Here is a 12,615-nt window from a genome sequence, read left to right on the forward strand (position 1 = left end):
CTGGATCCTAGAATAGGAAGTCCAACAGCAACAGATAAGTATTCTAGGAATTGATTATGGAACTGCATAGCTGATGACTAGGTATGTTAGTTCAGTGTTCTGATTTTACAAATGCAGACACTAAGGCCCAGAAAAGATCAAGTGTTTGCTCAAGGTCTCACAATGAATTATGGTCAATACTGGGACCAGACCCAGATGTTTCAGCTTTCAGTTTCAGTTCAATCTCTAAGAAATTTCACCATTACTCTTATTACCCATTTAATACAAGCCACTTTTCTTTGAAGCAAGGTCATTAAAAGAAAATATGCTGGCCCATTAGCCTTAACTAGGGAAAAATATGCTACTAGGCCAACCCTGGAATCACCAGGCTGCATCTATTTGTGCAGAAATAAAGATATGCCCTAACATTTCAGATTTAGGTCATTCTGAATCAATCACCTAGACCAGAGAAACTGAAGCCCACAGAGGGGGAATTCCACATTTATTCTTATGTCTAGTTAATGTCAGCACTTGAACTATGACTGAAGTCCCCTGACTTCTGATAGCATTCTATACAATTTTTTTAAAAGTTTATTGAGAGAGAGAGAGAGAGAGGAAGAGAGAGAATCCCAAGCAGGCTCCATGCTGTCAGCAGAGAGCTTGATGCGGGGCTCAAACTCATCAACTGTGAGATCATGAGCTGAGCTGAAACCAAGAGTTGGACACCAACCAGCTGAGCAAACCAGGCACCCCTCTATGCAATTCTTAAAGCATAGTGCTCGAGTTCCAGTTTAGAAAACCTGGATTTGAGTCCCAATTTAACTGGACAGTTCTAGGTACATGTCTGTAAAAATAAGATGAGGCTCAAGGATAAAGGCAGGACTATTTTCTTTGAGACAGAAGCACTGCATCACACTCATAGGCAGACAAGGTTCTACTTGGAAGATGGAGAACTGGTTTGGGACCGGTATTAAGCAGGATTTAACAGAAGCTACTTATTCTCTTCTTAAAAATCCAGAACATTCAGAGGCCATATAACACTCCTGAAGGAAAAATGACATTCAATACTGGTCTCATGGAGGTGCCATCAATTTTTCTAATCAGCTAGTCTGAAGCCTGTGTTTTTATCATTAGTGTAACAAACTTAAACCTTAATGACTAACAGGAAAAAAGTGTTTCTCCCTCCAGTGTTAAGATGGATCCTGAGAGGGGCGCCTGGGTGGCGCAGTCGGTTAGGCGTCCGACTTCAGCCAGGTCACGATCTCGAGGTCCGTGAGTTCGAGCCCCGCGTCAGGCTCTGGGCTGATGGCTCAGAGCCTGGAGCCTGTTTCGGATTCTGTGTCTCCCTCTCTCTGCCCCTCCCCCGTTCATGCTCTGTCTCTCTCTGTCCCAAAAATAAAGAAATGTTGAAAAAAAATTTTTTTAAAAAGATGGATCCTGAGAGACTTAACAGAAACCCATGGGGGAGGGGAAGGAGAAAAAAAAAAAAAGAGGTTAGAGTGGAAGAGAGCCGAAGCATAAGAGACTCTTAAAAACAGAACAAACTGAGGGTTGATGGGGGGTGGGAGGGAGGGGAGGGTGGGTGATGGGTATTGAGGAGGGCACCTTTTGGGATGAGCACTGGGTGTTGTATGGAAACCAATTTGACAATAAACTTCATATATTGAAAAAAAATAAAATAAAAAAAATAAAAAAATTAAAAAAAAAAAGATGGTAACTGACGGTGCAACATTTTCACAGACCTCAGTGGGAGGAAAACAAAACCACCATGAGCTCTACTTTTTCCACACTAAATGGCCTCAAAGCCATGAACTGAAGAAGCCTGTCTGTTACATATTCAGCTAAAATCTTACATTTATTGGGCCTCTTACAGCTCTATTCCTCCTATCAGTACAGGAGTCCTGACTTGTCACAACTGCTCATCAGCTCTACATAACTCCTAATTCTTACTATTAAAACAAGATGCCCCCCTCTGTGAGGGGCATCTGGGGCAGCTAGGGCACCCCTAGCTAAGAGAGCTTATGTGCTAGTATTAAAAATATATAAAGAACTTATAAAACTCAACACCCCAAAAACAAATAATACAGTTAAAAAATGGGCAGAAGACATGAAAAAACATTTTTCCAAAGACAATGTACAGATGGCCAACAGACACATGAAAAGATGCTCAACATCACTCATTGTAAGAAAAATACAAATCAAAACTACAATGAAATACCACCTCACACCTGTCATAATGGCTAAAATTAGCTACACAGGAAACAAAAGATGTTGGTGAGGATGCAAAGAAAGGAGAACCCTCTTGCACTGTTGGTGGGAATGCAAACTGGTGCAGCCTCTCTGGAGGACAGTATGGAGAGTCCTCAAAAGATTAAAAATAGAACTACCCTATGATCCAGCAACTGTACTACTAGGTATTTACCCAAAGGATACAAAAATACTGATACATGCACCCTGATGTTTACAGCAGCGCTATCAACAATAACCAAATTATGGAAAGAGCTCAAATGTTCATCAACTGATGAATAAAGATGTGGTATATGTATATAATGGAATATGATTCAGCCATAAAAAAGAATAAAATCTTGCCATTTACAACAACATGGATGCAGTCAGAGAGTATTACGCTAAGCAAAGTAAGTCAGAGAGAAATACCATACGATTTCACTCACATGTGGAATTTAAGACACAGAGGAACATGGTGAGGCAAGGAGAGGCAAACCATAAAACAGATTTTTTTTAAATTTTTTTTAACGTTTATTCATTTTTTTGAGACAGAGAGAGACAGAGCATGAATGGGGGAAGGTCAGAGAGAGAGGGAGACACAGAATCTGAAACAGGCTCCAGGCTCTGAGCTGTCAGCACAGAGCCTGACGCGGGGCTTGAACTCACGGACCGCGAGATCATGACCTGAGCCGAAGTCGGACACCCAACCGACTGAGCCACCCAGGCGCCCCTAAAACAGATTCTTAAGTATAGAGAACTGAGAGTTGCTGGAGAGGAGATGGATAGGAGGATGGGTTGAATGGGTGATGTGTACTAAGGAGGGCACTTGTAATGAGCACTGGGTTTTCTATGTTAAGTGATGAATCACTAAATCTTAGACCTGAAACTAATACTACACTGTATGTTAACTAACTGGAATTTAAATAAAAACTTGGAAGAAAAAAAAAAGCCTATGTGTTTATCACAAAGCTCTTACTCTTGGGCTGCACATGTTACTTCTCTGGACTGTCCCCAGGCATTTTGGTTTTTACTTAATGAAACAATCTGGACTATGTTTCCTAACTCCTAGAAAACCAGAACCCCTAATTTTAAAAGGAATTGCTAGGCTAGAAGCAGAAACAGGCAACTGAAGCATTCTCAGAATCTAAGTTAAAGCATCCTCTTTTACCTCTGAACAAATATATTCCTATTGTCCATATCATGTATTAGGCAATTTATCATGGCCCACCTTACATCTTCTGAATTTATGTAATGAATATTTTCATAGATTCCTCATTGTCTCAATTTGGTTTGATAGTCATGGAAGGCACTGATAAGTTCAGGATGGTGTAGGCACAGTGCCATGAACATTGCAAGTGCTCAATAAATATGTGTTAGTTTAATTGGTCCCCATTTCCTTACCATGCATTTTCTCCCATCTTCTAGAAATCTGGCTTCCACTCCATCATTTTACCACAACTTGTGAAAATCATCAATGATACTTTACTCAAGTCCAAGAATCTTTTCTTCACATCTCATTCTTCTCTGTACTGTGAACTATCCTTTCCTTGAAATGTTCTCTTCCCTTGGCCATTGAGACATTCGTAATTCCTCCCACTTCTTTTAACCATCCCTTGGATCTCTGATCCTGGCTCACTTTCCCCCATCCACCTCCTAAACACATGGTTTTCCTGAGGGATCGATCCTTGGGCTCTCATTTCATTCTTATAGTCATGCCTTCAGGAAGCTAACCCAGTATCACAAATTAAACCACCACCTCTACATAGATGATGCCCAAACTCTACCTCTAATCTTGACTTTTCACATGAAAACCAGTATCATCTAGGCATTTCCACTTAGAGGTCTTGCCGTTAATGAAGTTAACCTTAAATTCACTCTTCCAGGTCCTAGTTGGCCCAGGATAAGGAAAAGCTGCATGAGCAGCCAGGTTTGGAGAAGTTGGGAATGGCAGATTCTAAGATGCTAGAAAAATGGAAGTTCAAGTTGGAACTTTTAAGTTTTATAAAATCAGAGGAGCCATCAAGTTCTGAATCCAAAAGTAAAGCATGGAGAGAATGAAACAGTTTTTAACATCATTCAGGACTAGAACAGAATTCAGACCAGCAAAAGACTGCAGGCTACTGCCACACAGTATGATGCGCCTTACAAATCTGATCTCATCTTTCCCCATGGCCCTTACTCTTACCTCCAACCAAATGACTTCCAAATTTGTGTCCTTGTTCCTGACTTCAATACCCAAGTTTCCTATCGTTGTTGTAGATCATACATAACATGTTCTGATGGCACCTCAACCAAATTCAAAGCTGAACTCATGATCTCAATCCCGAAGTCTCATCTTCTTTCTCCTCTTCTGTGTTTTTATCTTGGTTGATATCATAACCTTCCTTATAGTTTGGGCTATAAGTCCTCCCAACTCATCTGTAGTTCTTTCTTCTCCTTCACTGCTCTTACCTAGTCTTCCTTTGGGGGAACAAATTCCTTTTCTGCTCATAAAGCAAAGGTTACAATGAGGCTATACATCCCCTCACCTCTCCCCTTCAAGGGTGGCCACATGGCCCATAGACAATCATCACACTCCATCCCTTGGTTGCAGTGACTGATTCAGTGATATATACAGGATCCAAGTTAGGGTAACTGTACTTTCTCCTAAGACTCGGTCTTGAATGCAGCAAAGCCAGATCTGAAAACTTTTCATATTAATTCATTCTAGCATCAGTCCTTGAAGAGACTGTCCATTTGTTCCTTCCTCTAAATCCCCAGAGCTGCTCTGGTTCCCACTCTAAAACCTGGATCTTCAGCTATTCTTTTGATATTGTGACCTACCCCATACTTTTCCAATAAATTCTGTCACCTTCTCCAAGTTTTTGCTACCCAGAGTTGGCTGTTTGCTATCAAGGAAACCCTGAAAACAGCCTGTGATTTTTTTTTAGTTTTTATTCACTCATTTATTTATGTAACCTCTATACCCAACATGGGGCTCGAACTTACAACCCTGAGATCAAGAGTCACATGCTCTTCTGACTGAGCCAGTCAGGTGCCCCCAGCCTAGGACTTTTTCCCCCCTCCATCAAGTCCCCTTAATTTGGCCCCTCATTTCCACTCCCACTGGCCTGTTTATTACCTTTTGCTAGAACTTTTTCAGTAACCTTCTAACATGTAGTCACTCTACATATCACTAGAAGAATTACTTTTCTAAAGCACAGAAGATCATGATATTTCTCTTCAAAAGCCTTCAGAGGCATTCCACTATAAAGACAGAATTCCAAATTTCTCAGCCTACCATTCAGGGTCTTCCAGTCTGGGCCTAGTTTACTTTTCTAATTTCTTCTCCCCTTACTTACCTCCCTACCCATTTACCGCAGCCCTGATGTTCTCCACTCTAGTTACCTAGGACTACATGCTATTCCAAAACCATGTATTGACTCTTTCACCTTGTTTGCTGCTTATGCCACCCTCTCACTCTGAAACATTCCCACCCCCCGAACTCTGCCTGTGGAAATCCTTTCATCCTATAAAGGCTTATACAAATTATTTCTTTTCCATAGAGCTTCTGTGGTAGACAGAATGATGTTCCCTTCTCCACTCCCCAAATAAGTCCACATCCTAACCCTGGAACCTAAAATGATACTACTTTATATATCAGGAGACTTATGGTTGCAGATAGAATTCAGGTTGCAAATCAGCTGGCCTTAAAATAGAGAGATTATCCTGGGTTTCCTGAGAAGGCACAATGTAATTATAAGGGGTCCTTAAAGATGGAGGACAGAGGCAGAAGAGGTCAGAGTAATATGATGTAAGAAGGTCTCAATCCACTATTGCTGGCCTTGAAGATGAAAGAAAAGGTCCACTGAGCCAAGGAATGTGGTCTCTAAACGCTGAAAAAGACAAGGAAATGGATTTTCCCCCAGAGCTTCCAGAAGGAAATGCAGTCCTGCCACCTTGATTTTAGCCCAGTTTAAGACTTCTAACATAGAGAACTGTGAAATAATAATTGTGTGTGGTTTTAAGGCATTGTTTGTGGTCATTTGTCACAGTGGCCATAGAAAACTAATATACATCCCTGGAGTATAGTTGCCTGAGATATAGTTCCTTATAGAGAAAATAATACCTGCCATTGACAACCACACAGGGCTGCACAGAACAAATCAAGCTAGGTGCCAAAGAAGATATTCTTATTATTGCTGAAATGGCCTGCTTTATTTAAAGTACTTTCTTTATATCTACCTCATTCATTCTTTCAACATATACTGACGTTGTCAGTGCACCAGCACTAGGAATAAAAATTTGAACAATAAAAATTTCCTGTCTTCAAGAAGGTTATAGGGCATTAGGGAGGACAGAAACGTTAATGGAAGATCAGAAAGTAATAGGATGCTTAATATATTCAGCAAACCTAGGTGGCATGGGAGCACACCAGAGGGATGTCTGAGTTTGAGGTTCAGGGATGCTGAGAAAAAATGATGCCTAAGTTGAGACCTACAAGAGAGAGTTAAAAATGAGGATATATGGGATAGGGGTCAGGGAGACATTCAATAAAGGAGAAAAGTATATGCAAAGTCCTAGAAGCAAAAGCAGATGAGTATTTTAGAGGAAAAGCAAGTAGTCGTTGTGGCTGGAACACAGAGGGAGTGATGGAGAAAGCAACAAAGGTAGGTAGAGTCATGTCACCCACACCATGTAAGCCAGGTTAAAGATTCTGTACTTTAACAAGAGCAATAGGAACCCGTTAAAGGGTTAAGAGACAAAAAGATAATCCATTTGTTTGGAAGAGAAAGCGAATCAAAGAGAGGCAAAATTAGAGAAGAGGAAACCACATGAGATACCACACAGGACAGTCCTGATCTATGTCAAAAGTCAAGGCTCAGGGCAAGATCCCTGATGAGCAAAGATGCAAAAACTTCAACAAAATATTAGCAAACCAAATCCAACCATACTTTAAAAGTATCATTCACGGGGCGCCTCGGTGGCGCAGTCGGTTAAGCGTCCGACTTCAGCCAGGTCACGATCTCGCGGTCCGTGAGTTCGAGCCCCGCGTCGGGCTCTGGGCTGATGGCTCAGCGCCTGGAGCCTGTTTCAGATTCTGTGTCTCCCTCTCTCTCTGCCCCTCCCCTGTTCATGCTCTGTCTCTCTCTGTCCCAAAAATAAATAAAACGTTAAAAAAAAAATTTAAAAGTATCATTCACTATGATCAAGTGGGATTTATTCCAGGGATGCAGGATGGTTCAATATCCACAAATCAATCAACATATACATCACATTAACAAAACAAAGGATTAAAACCACATGATCATCTCAATAGATGCAGAAAAAACATTTGACAAAATTCAACATCTATTCACGATAAACTCTCAGCAAAGTGGGCTTGGAGGGAACATACCTCAACATAATAAAGGCTATATAGGATGAACCTACACCTAACATCATACTCAATGGTGAAAAAGTGGAAGCTTTTCCTCTAAGATCAGGAACAAGACAAGGATGTTCACTCTTGCCCCTTATTTTCAACATAGTACTGGAAGTCCTAGCCTCAACAATCAGACAAAAATAAATAGAAGGCATCCAAACCGGTAAGGAAAAAGTAAAACTGTCATTATTTGCAAATGACATACTATATACAGAAAACCCTGAAGACGCCACCAAAAAACTATTACACCTAATAAATGAATTCAGTAAAGCTGCAGGACACAAAATATACAGAAATCTGTTTTATAGAAACCTGCATTTCTATATACTAATAATGAAGTAGCAGAAAGAAAAATAAAATGTACGATTGCACCAAAAATAAAAGAGAAATAAATTTTAAAAAATATATTTATTTGTTTATTTTGAGAGAGAGACAGAGACAGAGAGAGAATGAGAGCAGGGGAGGGGGCAGAGAGAGAGGCAGAAAGAATTCCACGAATCCCAACACAGGGCTCGAACCCACGAACTGTGAGATTGTGACCTGAGCCGAAACCAAGAGCCAGATGCTTAACCAACTGAGCTACCCAGGAATAAATTTATTCCACCAAGGAATACATTTAAGGAAGGAAGTGTGTGTGAACAAGACTAACACCATCTTGTACAAATCCACTATGATGACCACTCTGTGAACTGAAGCCTTCTTCAGTACAGCACTACCCTCACACACATATTCTTTTTGTTTGGACACACCCTTAAGTAGACCCTTGGGGTATAAAATCCTTGAATCTTCTCTGGAGATAGGACTGTGATTCTGAAATATTTCTTCCCAGTTCTCCCAGAAATACTGCCCAATCTCCAGGGCTATAAAAGCAGGTCTTATGGGAAGTTGGTTGTGGAGATCTACTCATTTTGCAGCCACCCACAACACACTTCTGCTCATAGGTCCTTTTAATAAACCATTTATTGGCATCTGGATTCCTCATCCTTCCTCTTCGATCTTATGTCACCTCAGGCCTTTGGGGATCATTTTGCATATATCTCCCTTTCATAAATAAGGTGAAAGACCTATACTCTACAGCCTATAAGACACCAATGAAAGAAACTGAAGACAATACAAACAAATGGAAAGATACACCACAGTCACCAACTGGAAGAATATTGTTAAAATGTCTATACTACTCAAAGCAACCTACAGATTCAATGCAATCTCTATCAAAACACCAACAGCAGGGCGCCTGGGTGGCTCAGTCAGTTGAGCGCCTGACTTCAGCTCAGATCATGATCTCATGGTTTGGTCCTTGAGTTCAAGCCTGGAGCCTGTGTCCGCCTCTGTGCTGGCAGCCCAGAGCCTGGAGCCTGCTTCAGATTCTGTGTTTCCCTCTCTCTCTGCCCATCCCCCACTCATGCCCTGTCTCTCAAAAATACATAAATGTTAAAAAAATTTTTTTTTTAAAGAACAAAACACCAATGGCATTTTCACAGAACTAGAATATAAAAATCTGAATAGAACCACAAAACACCCCAAACAGCCAAAGCAATCTTGAAAAGGAAGAACAAAGCTCAAGGTAGCACAATCCCAGATTTCAAGATAAACTACAAAGTTGTAGTTCTCCACTATGGTACAGTATGTACTGGCACAAAAATAGACATATAGATAAATGGAAGAGGATAGAAATCCCAGAAAACCCCCCCACACCTATGTGGTCAATTACTCTATGATGACAAATGAGGCAAGAATATACAACGGAGAAAATATAGTCTTCAATCAATGGTGTTGGGAAAACTGGACAGCTACATGCAAAAGAATAAAGGTGGACCACTTTCTTACATCATACACAAAAAATAAACTCAAAATGGATTAAAGACCTAAATGTGAGACCTGAAACCATAAACTCCTAGAACATAGGCAGTAATCACTTTGACATCAGCCTTGGTGACTTTCTTCTAGATAGATCTCCTCAGGCAAGGAAAACAACAGCAAAAATAAACTATCAGGACTACCCTAAAATAAAAAGCTTTTGCACAGCAAAGGAAATCATCAACAAAATGAAAAAGCAACCTACTGAATGGGAGAAGATATTTACAAATGATATTTCCGATGAGTTAATATCTAAAATATATAAAGAACTTTTACAACTCAACACCAAACCACCTCCCCACCACCAACAAATAATCCATTTAAAATAGGCAGAGGACCTGAACAGATATCTTCCCAAGGAAGATATACAGATGGCCAACAGACATATGAAAAGATGCTCAACATCACTAATCATCAGGGAAATACAAATCAAAACCACAATAAGGTATCACCTTACACCTGTCAGAATGACTAGAATCAAAAAGATAAGAAATAACAAGCGTCGGGGCACCTGGGTGGCTCAGTTGGTTGAGCATCCGACTTGGGCTCAGGTCATGATCTCATAGCTCGTGAGTTCGAGCCTTGCGTCGGGCTCTGTGCTGACAGCTCAGAGCCTGGAGCCTGCTTTGGATTCTGTGTCTCCCTCTCTCTGCCCCTAACCCACTTGCATTCTGTCTCTGTCTCTCTCAAAAATAAATAAACATTAAAAAAAATTTTTTTTAAAAAAGAAGTAACAAGTGTTGGCAAGGATGTAGAGAAAAAGAAACCCTACTGCACTGTTGGTGGGAATGTACACCAATGCAGCTACTGTGGAAGACAGTACAGAGGTTCCTCAAAAAATTAAAAATAGATACACTATATGATCCAGTAGTTCCACTACTCGGCACTTACCCAAAGAAAACAGCACCATTAATTCAGAAAGTACGTACCCCTATGTTTACTGCAGCATTATTTACGACAGCCAAGACATGGAAGCAACCCAAGTGTCCATCAATGGGATGAATAAAGAAGATGTGGTGTGTATATATGTACACACGCGCGCGCACACACACACACACACACACACACACACACAGAGGAATGTTACTACTAAGCCATAAAAAAGAATGGGATCTTGCCATTCACAATATGGATGGACCTAGAAGGTTATTATGCTAAGTGAAATCAGTCAGAGAAAGACAAATACCATGATATCCCTTACATGTGGAATCTTAAAAAAAAAAACAAAAAAAAAACCCAACACAGAAACAGACTCAAATACACAGAACTGGTGGTTGCTGGTGGGGGGAGTAGGTGAAATAGGAAAAGGTATTAAGAGGTATAAACTTATTTATTTTATAACAAAGTCATGTAGATGAAAAGTATACCACAGAGAATTTAGTCAATATTGTAATGATTTATGGTGACAGGTGGTAACTATACTTATTATGGTGGGCATTGTGTTTATACTGAAACTAACGGAACACTGTATGCCAACCTCAAAAAAGAAAAAAAAAAGGTAAAGACATTCATTCATTTTCATTCATTCACTCATTCTTCCCTTTCAGCTAATACTTTTTTAGGGCCTACTATTGGCCTATGCTCTGGGAATAATACAGATAATCCCTGCCCTAGCAGAGCTTAGAATATTTTGCACAGAGACAGAATTATTAACTAGGAATAAATAATAAGACATGGTGATTGGTAAGACACAGAAGTGAAGGAAAAGGGAAATCAGGAACACTATCTGATTTCTGCTTTGGGCAATTAAATAGATGGTGGAGCTATTTGCTCCTATCAAAGGTGAAGTTGGGTCAGCTGGGGATAGATGAGGATTTTCATTTTGCACATTCATTCATTCATTCAAGAAACATTTATCAATTGAAGATGGGCAGTTAATCGAGGAGATGTGTTCAGTAGGACCCTAAATACAGAGGTCAGGAAGTGAAGGATCTTAGCAAAGAATGCCATGATTTACTCTTCTACCATGATAATACATGTATACAAATGCTTATATCAAAAGTATTATTTTTCAACAGTAAGAATTTCCTTAGTATCTATTATGTGAACACAGTGAACAAAACAGACTAAGTCTGTCCTCAATAAGTTCATATCCCAGCAATGCATGCCATAAATCCACAGTCCCACATGCATCCTCGACATGCCTGGTACAGCTGTTTTCTGCCCAAGGCTGCACCCTCACTTCTCCTTCAGGCCATGCCATGCTTCCAGGAGGTGAATGATTACAACTGGATATACTGCTTCAAGAAGGAAATTTTGCTGATCATAGGGACAGAAATAAGGACACTTCAATTCTGACTCCTGGATTGTTTCCTTAAGCTGTGTCCTTGGGATGGACACTGTGCTAAGTATGATACGTAATCTCTTTTTTCTGTCTCAAGCAAATTAAAAAAGGGCATAACTTTAAGTAAAACCAGATTATTAGACAGCTATGAAATCATCTTCAATAGAACCTGGCTACTTGGCCCTGCAGCACTGCTCCTAAACTTGCCCCTCACAATAATGTGCACACACTGAACACAGACTCTTGAAAGCTGAGACTCTGGTAAGCAGATGGAATGAAAATGGAAATGCTTAGTGAGAAATCATATGTAAATGACAAATAAGTTAACAATTATATAAAATGAAAGTAAGTCGTCCAGAAATCAAAAGCAAAATTTTGAATTGATTCTCTAAATGGGAAATAGCCTGAGTCCTCTTATGTGAAAACCTACCTCTCACCATTAGGTCCCACTCTGTTGATTAATTTTTCCATGGCTTCCTCAGTCTCCTTCAGTTTTTCTTGCAGTTGAACAAGCTCAAAGTTGGCTGAAAAACAAGCATCACTCTTAAGGACCAATCATACACAACTTCCAAAGCTCTTTTCTGAAACTGGCTGGCTGGGACGCCCCACCCTACTGGGATTCCACCTGGTTGTGAAATTCAGAATAGAGGCTCCGAGTCCCTCCAGCTGGTCCCATCAGGACACAACGGGTCTCACAAAGAGGTGAGACCTCAAGGATTCGTGTTTAGGGAGTAATGAACAAATCACTCTCTTACACACAGAAACACAGCAGACCCAGCTAAAGAAAATACCTGGGAGTGAAAAAATACCCCTACATGGTCACCCAAGAAGAAATGAAGAAGATAAACATAGTCCTTCTAATCCA

General features: G+C 40.3%; 1 protein-coding gene across 4 annotated transcripts in view; it reads right to left on the minus strand.

The window, feature by feature from the left end:
• Positions 1-12,615, minus strand: part of RIC3 (RIC3 acetylcholine receptor chaperone) — a 67,037-nt gene that overhangs the window by 21,120 nt on the left and 33,302 nt on the right. For all 4 annotated transcript variants that reach the window (XM_047823429.1, XM_047823430.1, XM_047823428.1 and 1 more), the window contains one exon: positions 12,181-12,274. In XM_047823429.1, coding sequence (XP_047679385.1) covers positions 12,181-12,274 — 94 coding nt within the window. The remainder of the gene's footprint in view (positions 1-12,180; positions 12,275-12,615) is intronic.

Source organism: Prionailurus viverrinus, chromosome D1 (assembly GCF_022837055.1).
Source record: "Prionailurus viverrinus isolate Anna chromosome D1, UM_Priviv_1.0, whole genome shotgun sequence".
NCBI classification, from domain to species: Eukaryota; Metazoa; Chordata; class Mammalia; order Carnivora; family Felidae; genus Prionailurus; species Prionailurus viverrinus.